General features: G+C 62.7%; 1 protein-coding gene across 1 annotated transcript; it reads right to left on the bottom strand.

The window, feature by feature from the left end:
- Positions 1 to 143: 143 nt before the first annotated feature.
- HCK (HCK proto-oncogene, Src family tyrosine kinase) lies at positions 144 to 8,573 on the bottom strand. The gene is made up of 12 exons (XM_059827348.1): positions 8,451 to 8,573; positions 7,969 to 8,011; positions 7,595 to 7,694; positions 7,355 to 7,453; positions 7,086 to 7,189; positions 6,504 to 6,653; positions 5,876 to 6,028; positions 5,367 to 5,549; positions 4,807 to 4,883; positions 2,121 to 2,274; positions 1,722 to 1,853; positions 144 to 346 (listed from the first exon to the last, which is right to left on the bottom strand). Exons 1-12 carry the CDS (start codon positions 8,571 to 8,573, stop codon positions 144 to 146), a joined length of 1,521 nt encoding a protein of 506 aa, XP_059683331.1.
- Positions 8,574 to 12,304: the final 3,731 nt, after the last annotated feature.

A 12,304-nucleotide genomic window follows, 5' to 3' on the forward strand; every position in this document is an offset into this window, starting at 1 on the left:
TGGATCCCAGGCCAGGCTGGCAGAGGAAGGCATGCGCAGGCAGATCACGAGCGGGACAGGGAAGAGCAGGGTGCAAGTGCTCGCTACCGCTAACATAGTGGGCATAGTGCGGGGTATCCGCTGTCTTCAGCAAGCTTCCTGCGTTATGGCTGCTGCTGATACTGGCTCTCTGTTGCAGTAAAGAAATCCTCCAAAACACTCTGCATGTACTCAAAGGTGGGACGATCCTCCGGTTTGATCTTCCAGCATCTCATCATAATGTCATACAGCTCGTCGGGGCAGTTCTCTGTGCGGGGCATCCGGTACCCACGGTCCAGGGCCCTGATCACCTCCACGCTCGACATCCCTGGAGAAACAGGGCAGGACAGGTGAATGTTTCACAGTTTATCACTGATTTCTTTAAAAGGCAAAAAAAACCCAAACCCAAAACTATCCACCCTTTGGGCAATGTCACTAGGAAGAAAAAGGACAGGTTAGAGGGGTTGGGAAGGGGGAACCCTTACTCTTGTCAGGGAAACATGCAGACAACCGAGATGCTGAGTTAGTTGTAGCATGCAGTTTTGTACCTCAGTTGAGCGGATCAGATGGGAATTATAATCGTTTTGTATAAATTTCCACAAAATAAAGGCTACACTTCTCCATCTGCTGAGTCTTTAATGAGCCATTCCTTCCAATAAAAATAAGTTAGTGTGATGGCAGAATTGGTCCTTCCCCAGCAACACTTTATGCCACCCCAGATCCTTCATGGTCGGTTTGTGGCAACATTTACTTTTCTTGTACAGAAAAATTTCCCGTTTAAAAAAGATACCAAAGTAACAATTAGTATAAAAGACAGGGCGGTTCCTAATGATGATGATTTAGAGATTGCTCTAGCCTTCCCAAAAACACCTGGCCCAGCTATCGGCCCTGAATTGATGTGCTATTTCCAAACATGCTCAATCTTCAGGAGGCAGAAAACCACGGGTTAGTGCTGTGACACAAACCCATGAGCCAGATCCTGTGGTGTACACACCCGCTCTCCCAGGGCCATGCAGCACAGCCGGGGGCAAGTCAGTTATCCTCTCACATTAAGAACATGATCTTCTATTTTAGAAACAGAGAGACCAGATCTTTTAGAGATCCTGACTACTGTTGGTTTCCCATGGAGCTGGAGGAGCTCAGGACCTCCTTGCAGGATCAGCCCCAAGGCAGTATATAGAGTAGCTGCTCTTCTCCCCAAAGTAGCGGGCACCCCAAAGTCATCACTGCCTGGACTCATTTTGTGGGCTCCCCAGAGGAGATGTCCCAGCTCCGCATTGTGGAAGCTGAGAAGAGGGGGCCCATGTCACATCAGCATGGATTTCAGGTCAGTGAAAAACAGCTGCTGTCCACTGAGGACTCCCAGGGAGAAAATCTTCCTAATTATCCATGGTAGGTGAGCTCTTGCCCAGACAGTAAATGTAGCTAAATGACAGTAGATGTAGCTAAATGAGTGGTGCAGACCGCTCGGAGACTGTCTCATGCTCTGGGCTCCTCTCCGTGGCTCACAGACAGAATTGCCATCTTGAGACCTTGTGCTATACTGTCTTTGAACTCCACTCCCAGTGTGAGATTCAGATTTCTCACCATTCCCTCTGTTTTCAGAGATCTAACTTCATGGAGAAACAGATCCCATGGATGGGGCCCAGAAGGGGGAGCATGTCTTTTGGAACAAGATCAGAGGAGGGATTTCACCTCCCTACCTGGGTACGGGATGCGCCCATAGGTAATGACCTCGGTCAGGAGGATCCCAAAGGACCAGACATCTGATTTTATAGTGAAAGATCCGTAGTTGATGGCTTCTGGTGCAGTCCATTTAATGGGAAACTTGGCACCTGGACAAAGAGATCCAATGGGAAACATGAGCTCTAACCCAAATGCTGAGAAACTGGTGGTGAAATATGGGGAACAAGAAACAAACAAACAGAAGAGGAAGATGTGAAGCAATGCAAATGAGAGGAGCTTCCCCCATCTGCCCGTTTACACAGCACGTCCCTCCCAGCATCCTCGCCACCAAGGTTACACGTTGGTAAGTGGCTCTAAGGTCCCACAACCCTTCACCATCCCAGAAAGCAGCCAGAGGCCCCCAGCAGCTCCTGCACCTTCCCGGGCTGTGTACTCATTGTCTTCAATGACTCTGGCCAGTCCAAAGTCTGCAATCTTGCACACCAGTATTGCTGACACCAGGATATTGGCAGCTCTCAGGTCTCTGTGGATGTAGTTCCTCTTCTCAATAAAAGCCATTCCTTCTGCAATCTGTAAAAAGGGGAAAGAGAAAAATGCAAAGAGGCTGTTGGAAATAACACAACCCCCTCAACATGTCTGTTACCAGGAACGGAAAGCAGTTATCTGCTTCTGGACAGTGCTTGGAAAGGGGGTGAAAGGAGGCTGAGTCGCAGCAGGAGATGTGACTGACTCTCCTGTGTGGGAGCCACTCGCCGTGCAGGGAATCCCTTGCAGAAGGGGACAGGGTTTGGGCGACCAGTCCAACATGACCCATTTAAGCCCCTGTGTGAGAAAAGCAGCAGGAACTGGCATCCGAGGAGCTAGCGTGCTCATGAGCAAGCGTCTGTGGATGTCCAGAGGGCAAGGTACAACTGGTTCATCCGTAGCCATGCAGACGTCAAGAGGAGTAAATCATTCTCCATTCAGAGAAGACGTGAGACCAGTCTCCAAATACCTCAACAACTGTTTGAGAGAAGCAGGGAGTAAACTACCCTCTCTCTCTACTAAGTGGACAACGAATGGACTTTAATTGCTGCAGTGAGGGTCGGCAAGCATTGCAGAGCTTCCTTGGTGAGGACAGAAAAGCACGGTGGTGGGTCTCCCGAGGAGGGTGGGGAGATGCCTGCAGTCTTCAAGAATAGTTTGTGAAGAGTCAGTCCTGCCCAGGGCAGGATGGCTGTGACAACCCCTGAAGATCCGCCCCCGGCTCCGTCTTCTGAAGTCTCTGCACTCAGCGGCTGTGGCTGTGCGTGCAGCTATTAGCCCCAATCAATGCAGAGATGACCTGGCGTGTGCACAACCGACCCCCAAATTTGTGCCAAATTATCCCATGCCTGGATGCTACCAGCATCCGGGAGGGGAAGGAGCCGGAGCAGCCAGAGGGGACACTCTCCCCCATCCCCATCACACCTGCACAAGCCAGGCCAGGGTGAGGTGCAGTTGCTCACAGAGCTCTCCACACAAAATACACAAGTACACAAGCACAGCAAGAGCGGGAGGAGTATTTCCATGACCATAGACACAGTTTTGCTCGCAGTGACTCAGCCCCAGCACAAGCCTGGGCGTCAGGCTCGCTAGCTGCCTGCCTGCCTGCACGCCTGCTGCCTGCGCATGAAAGCGCTTCAGCCTTTGCTTCTCAGTGCTGCAGAAAGCAGCCCCTTGGAGCCACGGAGCCGAGCCGGGCGGTTTGCAAGAGCCAGCTTGCTGGGAACAGATGGCGTGCACGAGTGCGCAGCTGATCAGCAGACCCTGGCGCAGCCGGCTCGCGTAGCCAGTGACCTGGTCTAAGCCCCCGGGGTCTGGGCTCCCATCCTGGCTTTCCTGTTGCTCAGGTACCTCTACGAATTATTTCATAGAGGTAACCAAGCTTGGTTCAAAAGGTCCCTGGATTCAGCCAGCAGCTGGGGACACTGCAGAAGCCGCAGGGACAAGACAGTGGTTGCACAAATGGTTGCCCACACGAAGCTAGATGTATAACAGCATGCTCAGCTGTACTCAAAATCAGCTCCTGAAAATAACCCCAAAACGATTTTCACTGAGCCCTCCTGCCTCTCCAGCTGCCTTTCCCCGGCCCGTGACAGCCCTTTGGCAGGCAGATGATTTTAAGGAACCACAAACCTCCCACAGGCATTCCTGTGGGGTAACACAACGCGCTACACTCCTTTCTAGAAACCATGCCCAGCTCAATCTCCCAGGCACTGTGAATGCAACAAAATTGTGCTGTAGATTTCCTATTAAACCCATGAAGCTGAATGCTGCCACAGCTGTAGGTGGGTCCTGCCCAGGGGCACGGCCCAAGCGGCTGCAAGACGCTGCCCTGGAGCACTGCCGCTGGTGCCAGGGTGGCACGGGGTGGGCGTGCGGCTGCGCGGGGTTTTGTGGGGCATTTGCACAGTTTGCAGACGAGGCTCTGTCGTACAGAGCATGCTGTTTGGAGGTAACTATCACATCAGCAGCAATGGATAGAAATCGATAGCTTTGCCACGGCCGCTCCCCGGGGAGCCCTGGGCTCAGACAGGCCACGCCGACCAGCACCTGCGCGTCCTGGAGAAGGGACCGTGCAAACGTGAGCAGTGAAAACAAGCTCCGACCCTCACTCCCCGGAACTTCCACAAAACACAACGGCACCGTGGGCTGTGAGGGTTGCAGAAACCACAGCGGCCTTAGAAGATGCAGATTTCCCGGCTCCTTGGAAGGAGCAGCCGGGCCAAAACCCCCTGGGCTTGGTGCAGCTCCGGCGAGGCGCAGTGCTGCAGTTAACGGGCCGGTGGGGAGGAAGCCGCCACTTCTCCTTTCACACACCCCTGCTGCTGTGCTGTGCAGGCAGCCGGACCCGTGGGGCGAGCAGGCAGCTGGCTGCCCGCAGGGTGCGAGGGCAGCACTGCAGTGAAGCCTCGCCGGCTCCTTTCCTGCATCCCCGCCACCCCCAGTGTTTGGCTGGTCCAACAAGGCACTGCCCGAGTCCCAGATAAGCTCTTGGGCTCCTCGATCCCCGCACGCACCCTTCTCAGGGGTAAGGGGGAGCGGGAGCAGGGAGCTGGGAAAGGTCTGCTCCCTCCTCACCTGGGCAGAGAAGTCGATCAGCTTCGGGAGCGGTTGCTTGCTCCCCTCCTCGCTCTTCAGGAAATCCAGCAAGCTCCCTGCGGACAGTGAAGGGTGCCGGGGCTGATGGCTCAGTCGGAGCCTTTGCCCACCCTCGGGGTGGCATGGGTCCTGTGGGTGGCACAGGGTCCCCGGGAGTGGAGCACAACGTGGGGACTCGGTCAGGAAACACACCTGACCCCTCACCCCGCTCCCATGGATTGGGCAGAGAAGCAAGTCCTGCTGTGGGTTCCTTCCTGCCTTGTGGAGTGCTCCTCCTCATCTGCCCCCCGTCCCCATCCCTCCCTCTCCCAGGGCTGTCACCGCATCCCCCCGCCTGGCACCATGCCCCAGCACCCTGCCCCAGCGCGCTTGGACACGCAGTGGCAGAAGCCGGTCCCGCTCCAAGGTGCCCCGGCAGCCAGTGCAGAGCCCACGGCCAACCCTGGGGATGCAGGAGGGGATCCTGCACCATCCCTGGGACACCCGGGTACCGCTGCCTGGCCCGGCCCACGGTGACCAGGCAGGGGCACAGGCAGCACCTTTCTCCATGAACTCGGTGACGATATAGATAGGCTCCTCCTTGGTGACGACCGCGTGCAGCTTCACCAGCTTGTCGTGCTGCAGCGTCTTCATCAGGTTCGCCTCCTCCAGGAAGGCGTCCACAGACATACTGCCCGGCTTCATCGTCTTCACCGCCACCTTGGTGTGCTTGTTATAGGTACCTGTGGGGTGGCACGACAGACCATTCCCAGCCTGCCCAGTGCCTAGGCACTGGGAGCACTGGGTTTTGGAGCCAAAGCACCCACTCCTGCAGACAGAGCTGCTGCACGAGGGCTGGAGACCCAGGGTTGTCCCCACGCACCCAGCCCCGAGCAGTCCCTGCATTAAGGCCAGGGCCACCTCCACTTGCCCGTGCTCCTCTTCCACAGGTCTCTCCCTCCTTGCCTCTTCCACCTCGCCATCCCCCCACCTCCTCTCCCATCCCTCACTCTTCCTCCTCCGCCATCACCTTCATCTTCCTCCCAGCTGCTTCCCCCATCGCTCTCACCCAACCACACTTCTCCGAACTGCCCGGCTCCCAGTTTCTTCTCCAGCCTCAGTGACTCCCGAGGGATCTCCCAGGCATCTTTCTCCCAGGGCTTCTGCGGTTTGGGCATGCGGCAGGGGTAGGTGAGCTTCTGGCACAGCCCGTCGCTTTGCCCTGTCGGGGAGTGCCGAGAGCCGTCAGCCAGCTGGCCTGTCTCACCGGCCGTTTCGTGCTTCGAAGCGGAGCCCACGCCAGCCTCCACGGCCACAAGGCACATCCTGACACCACGCACCCCACTGCAAACACTGGGGACACATTCAACACCGGCCATCACAGCTCGGCCCCACCAGCATCGCTCTGCCCTGCCAGGCATTACCGCACCGCGCCGGCGCAGCCGGGGCACTGGCCTGCCCGGGGAGGGGTGTCCCAGGCACTGCGGGCGTTTGGGGACACCCAGCCAGCAAGTTGGGCACCGCACCAGGGGAAGGTCCAGGAGTGGCTGCACGTCACAGCCAGAGCCACAGCAGGAGCGCAGCAGTGACAGGCAGGAGCCCCTCGGCCTCTGCATCCCCCCGGCTGCCAGGCGGCTGCTCGGCTCGGGGACAAAGCCCCGTCTGCGATGCGGGGGCGCAGGCACCCCGGGGCTCACCCTTGTAGTACTGGACCAGCTCCTGCAGCGTGTCAAAGCAGCTGCGTGGGGAGATGTAGAATCCGCCATTATCCAGAGTCCGGATCTTGTAATGCTTCACTGTGCCGCCCTGCAAGTCGTCCCCGTCCCGCACCGACAGCGAGTAGCAGCCTGTTTGGGGAGGGGTGAGCTGCCAGCCCCCGCGCGGAGGGCACGTCCCCGCTGCGCCCGGCCATTCCGCGCTCACGGCACGCATGGACCATCATCCAGCGGAGCCACCGCCGCAGCACCCATCCCCACCGTGCTGCCACCACCCCCTTGGCCCCAGGGCAGCTACGCCTGTGCCCCAAACCCCAAAAGCAGCCTCAAAGGGGCATGTGCCCCCTCTCCCTGCCACAGGGCTTGGACATGTTGCAGCACCACAGGCTCTTGTGGGGACACTTGCAGTGGGAGCATGGGACCCCCAGTCCCTGCCCCGCGGCAAAGCAGAGCCCCCAGACTGGGGAGGCACCTCCCAAGCTCCTCTGCCAGGCAACTTGGGGCAAGGTGGGCCCCTCCGGGGCAGCCGCTCCCCACCACCGCGCTGCAGGCACCCCTTCGGACCTTTCGTCGTCTCGCTGTCCCTTATCATGAAGGACCCGATCATGTTCCCAGGGCCAAGGAGCTGCCGCTCCGCATCTTTCCGGCTGATGCCCTTGAAAAACCACCTGCAGCAGAAGCAAATGAACCAATGAACGCTGCCGGGGCTGGAAGAGCTAAGGCTGGTGTGGGTCAGGGCTAGGGGCAGGATGTGGGGCAGGAGCAGGGACAGCCGTGGTGGGGGAGCACGGGACCACGCGGCGCTGGGATGTGCCACCAAGGGACGGACTCACTCTTCTGTCTCCAGCGAGTCGGCTCTGGCGACGTAGTTGCTGGGGATGAAGCCTTCGCGCCCTGTCGCCAGCGACCGCGCTTGCCACCACTCCCCTGACCTGCGACAGAGATGGCATCGGGTCGGCCCACGGCACCGGGCACCGCTGGCTCCTCCAGGGACAAATTCCAGAAAAAAAACCCAGCAGGGCCACGCAAGCCTTTGAGAGACTCTGGGGCGGGCGGATGCCGGCAGCACTTACTCCTCCAGCACCTTCAGCCGCTCCCCTTTCTGGAAGCTCAGGTCCCCAGCATGAATCGCCTCGTAGTCATAGAGCGCCAGCACCACGCTGTCCTCCGAGCCTGCAGCAAGGAAGCTCCCTGGGCACCCCTCCCCGAGCTGGGATGGGGTGCCTGGCCACCCCTGCCATATGCAGCCAGGACACCGGCCAGGACCCCTGCAGCACCCAGCACCGCCATCTTCATCGTGCCATGGCTGCGCCTGTTCTTTGAGGAAGCCCAGAGCTCCCGTCCAGCCGGGACCAGCAGCGTTCCACCCAGGCTGGGGAGGATCTGGCCATGCTCCCCCCGCACACTCCCACCATGTGCACCTGCTTGCAGCCCCCCCTCTACCTACCATCCTCCGGCTGGGGCACGGCCACTCCGGGGACATTATTGTTCTGGAAAGTGGGACAGAAACCGGAGAGGGATGTTGCGGGTGGCAGAGACTCGTACCCTACGGGGGTCTCAGCCCCACCATGGCCCTGGCCCCCAGCGGCGAGTGGCAGGGGCAGAAGGGCACCCGAGGGGCAGCGCTGGCACCGCCCAACTCACCAACCTGCCCAGCACCAGCATCTCTGCCCCCTCTCAACACCTTCATTTTTCTCTCTCTTTTTCCATAATCCCTTGATTCCCATCAGGTTCGCTCTGTGCCTGACCCAGCACAAGCTGAGACGGACTCTGCGCTCCCATCCCACAGCCAAGCCCCTGGGCATGGGCAGTGCCAGCTCCCACAGCCAGCCCCGCTCTCGATGCTGGCAGCTCTGGTGAGGAGAGGGGCTGAGCCCCCCGCGATGGCTTGGCCCCACACCCCCAGCTCGGCCGGCGGCTCCCACTCACCCTCCTGTTGGTGGCCGTGGGGTCCCTCACGTAATGGCCCTGCTGGAGGCTGGGGCCGGGGTCGGGGTCGGTTTTTACCATCTTCTCTTGGACGCCAGCTTCCTTTGACTTCACGCAACCCATCCTGCAGCCAAGGGAGGGGAAGTGAAGCCGTTGCAACAGAGGTGAAAGCCCCGCTCCCAGCAGCTCCTGCCTGGCACAGCACCGTGCCGGCACATAGCACGGAGCCGCAGTGCCCACCCGGCTGCAGTGCCGTGGGCACAGAGGGCTCCGCTCTCCCCGCAGAGCCGAGGTCGGTGACAGCCGCAGGGCGACGGGGTGCCTGGCAAGGGGCACAGTGGTGTGCCACGGAGCAGCTTTGCAGCCCTTCCCCAAAAAGGCCTTACCCAGCTGGGGGTGCGGACGCTCAGCATCGTGGCAGGAAAGAATCTCTTTGCAAAGCAGGACGCCCGTCACAGAGGGGCTCCTCTGCAGCTTGGGGCTCCTCGTCCAGCACCGCGGTGCTTGTGGCCCCCCATCCCTCGGCATGGCCATGGACCCCACGCTGCCGCGAGTAACTGCTCTCCACTGTGCTCCCTGGTTGCTCTCTGCCAGGGTGGAGCTGCCTCCACCAGCCACCGGCCAAGGGCGAATGCAAATACTCAACTTTCTCCAGCTCCCCAAGAAACATCAGCAGGAAAATGTGCTGCTAGAAGCAGCGAACGTGGGGGAAAACCCCTGCAAAGGCACTTCCCTCGTCCGGGGGAGACCTCGGCGCAGAGAAAGGAGAAGGTGAAGGAGGAAGCTCAAGGCTGAGCGAGGCCCTGCGACGTGCACAGCACCACTGGCCTCACTGGGGGAGCAGTCAGGCACCAGCAGCACCGCCTCGCTCCCACAGCCCTCGAGGGACATCGCTGTCACCTGCCAGCCACTCCACGGTCACTCCTCGTCCTTCCCAGCGTGCCAAAGCCTGGGCCGGCCCCGCTCCCCAGGGCAGAGCCGGAGCAGCAGCGGTGGCCCCAGACAGCACGTCCCCCTCGCCAGGGATGCCCTGGGCTCAGGCTCGGGACCGGCTGCTGGCAAAGCCCAGTGCCGGATCCATCCTGGCAAACCCACATGGCCCCTGGCTGAAACTCGGCTGTGGCCTGTGCCAGCACCGCGGCAGGTATTTGCTGTGCCCGTCCTGGACGTGGTTGGAGCATTTGGCCCTACAAAGCACAAACACCTCTGGGGGGTCCGAGTGCCCCGTAGCCTCCGAGCCCCACAGCATCCCGGCGTACCGCTACATGCACTGACTGTGTGGCCATGGCTTCCCCGCCGGCTCCTGCGGCACAGTGCCGAGGCCTGCCAGCACTGGGAACGCCGGCGGGAGCAGCCGTTCCTGGTGCGTCCCACCCTGGAGATCCGTGTCCCACAGCACGTGTGGCTGTCCCCAGCCGTGGGGCCCAGGTGGGATGGGGGGAGCCCATCGCTCCGAGAACGTGGCTGCCCGTGTCCCCGTGCCCTCGCTGCCCCGTGCCCTCGCTGGCGGGGCAGGCGGTGGCGGCTCCCCGACAGCCCCTACAAGGCCACCGGCAGGGATGACCTCCCCGGGACTGCACCGCGTCCCCCCGGGGTACCCCGGCCTCGTCTCCCCGCCACCCCCGGGGCACCCAGGGGCCGCCGCACCGAGAGAGGCCGGGACGAGGACGGGGCCGGACCCGGGGCCGGCACGGAGACGGACCGAGGCAGCGGTGGCTGGCCCGGGGCGGGGTCCGACCGAGCGGGCTGCCCGGGACCGGCACCGGGGCTCCCCCCGCCCGGCCCCGCCGCCCTCGGGGCTCCGCGCACGGCTCCGCTCCGCTCTCACCTCCGCCGCCGTCCCGGGGCACGTCCCGGTCCCGGTCCCCGTCCCGGAGCCGCGGCTGCTGCCGACGCCGCGCTCTGCCCGGTTGCGCGCCCGCCGCCCCGCCCCGCCCGCCCCGGTAAGGCCCCGCCCGCCCCGGTAAGGCCCCGCCCCGCCCCGGTAAGGCCCCGCCCCCCGGTCCCGTCCCGGGGCCGCGGGACCCCCCGACTCCGCCGGTGCTGCCCGACGGGGCGGGCGCGGCCGATACCTCCCTGTACCGGCCCCGGGGGGCCCAAACCGGGATGGGAGCGGGGACCCCCATCACGCACTGAACGGGACCCCCCCGGACCAAGCGGGACCCCCGTGGGCCGACGGCAGCAGAACCACCTTCCAAGGGCGCCCGCGCTGCCCGCAGGGACATCCCGGCCCGGCCCGGCCCCGGTGGGTCCCCGCTGCTGTCGGGGTCGCTTTCACGTCCTCCCGACGGGTGCCAGAGCCCTTCTCTGCGCCCGCGGCCCCGCGGCCCCCGGGAGCCCGGGGGAATTTGGGTCCCGGTACCCCAGAGTGACCCCCGGGCTGTTTCCTCGCCCGGCGCGGAGCCGTGGGGGGCAGTGGGGGGCACGGGGTGGGCGCAGGCGGCCACGGTGTGGGCCTGGTTCTCTGTCCCCAGGGAGGAGAAAAGAGGAAACCCCCGACCGCTGCCCCGTGATGGGGTGCAGGGCATGGGGGGGTGCAGGACACAGAGGGGTGCAGAGCACGGCGGGGTGCAGGGCATGGGGCTCGCGCGGTGCAGCCCAGCTCGGAGGGGCCAGGGGGGCCATGGGCTTTGCTGTCTCTCCCGGGCCCGGTGTTCCCACGCCCAAGGTCCTCCCGGGTCCCCTCTCCAGCCCCACAGCGCTCCAGCCTTCGCTCTGGTTCACCCAGAGCACCCCTGAATTTGGGACAGGGGCGGCAGCAGCAACAGGACCCGCAGCTCCACCTCGACACCGACCATCACAGGCAGAGGAAGCAGCCAGGGCGGCGAGCTCCTCGCCTGCATGAGGGTTTGCATATGTAAATTTTTTAAGAGAAAAAATAACTTGCTGCCGGTAGCCCCGGCATCTGCCTGCCCACGCACCGGCCAGGGGCTGCAGCGCCGTCCCGCAGCCCCCACCGAGGGACAGTGGCTGGGGGTCATCAGCCAGGGGCCATCGGCTCAGGGGACAGTGGCCGGGGGACATCAGCCAGGGGACATTGGCCTGGGGACAGTGGCCAAGGGCCATCACCCGGGGGCCAGCCAGCCGGCGGGGAGCGTGGCCCCATCCCTCAGCGGCAGGAGGCTGCAGGGCGGCGCTGCAGGAAGCCGGGTCCTGGGGCAGGAACTTCCTTTTGTGAAACACCCATGACCCGCAGCTGGCCGGGTGTTGCACAGGCGTCGCTCCCGGGAATGGGGGACGGCTGCCCGTGGCACGGCCTGTGTCTCAGCGTGCCCCAGCCCCCAGCCCTGCCCTCGCACTGGGGCTCTCGGCAGCAGGATGGGGGACGCTGCACTGGCAGCCCCTGCTCAGGGTGTCCCCGGGGCTGCGGGGGCTCTCAGGTGCTTTCCTGGCAGGAACAGCCTTCCCCGCCGCTCCCCTCCATGTTGGAAGGCAAATGGTTTACCGGGTTGCGCTCAGGCCGGCAGCACAGGTGGCAGCGGGTCAGCTGTGGCCACCAGCCCCCTCCCATCCCAGCACACCCTCACTGGCCCCCACATTGCTCTGAGCTCCCCAGGGTCCCACGCTGCCAGGAGCATCCCCCGGGACCAGCCCAGTCCAGCCGTGAGCGCCCCAACTCTGGGAGCGACCTGCATGTGGCACCGGGGTGGACAGCGTGCCCAGCCAAGCAGCGGCACGGTGCCTTGCAGGGCTTTGAGTAACCCCCCTGCTCCGGCTCGCCCCTGCCGCAGCAGCCCCCGGTGCCCCGGCTCACCCCCCACCGCAGCAGCCCACCCACCCCAGCTCACCCACCCCAGCAGCCCCCGTGCCCCGGCACAGCCTTTCCCTTGGGAAGAACCTGCTCCGCTCCCAGC

The sequence above is a fragment of the Gavia stellata genome, chromosome 20 (genome assembly GCF_030936135.1).
Source record: "Gavia stellata isolate bGavSte3 chromosome 20, bGavSte3.hap2, whole genome shotgun sequence".
NCBI lineage: Eukaryota > Metazoa > Chordata > Aves > Gaviiformes > Gaviidae > Gavia > Gavia stellata.

What these genes read in the sequence shown, in the direction of transcription:
- HCK (XM_059827348.1), bottom strand. Translation starts at nt 8,573, where the DNA reads ATGGGTTGCGTGAAGTCAAAGGAAGCTGGCGTCCAAGAGAAGATGGTA. An exon ending in CCACGGCCACCAACAGGAGG is followed by an intron (nt 8,012 to 8,450) that starts GTGAGTGGGAGC and finishes CCCACTTTCCAG; the next exon opens with AACAATAATGTCCCCGGAGT. An exon ending in CGTGCCCCAGCCGGAGGATG is followed by an intron (nt 7,695 to 7,968) that starts GTAGGTAGAGGG and finishes TCCTTGCTGCAG; the next exon opens with GCTCGGAGGACAGCGTGGTG.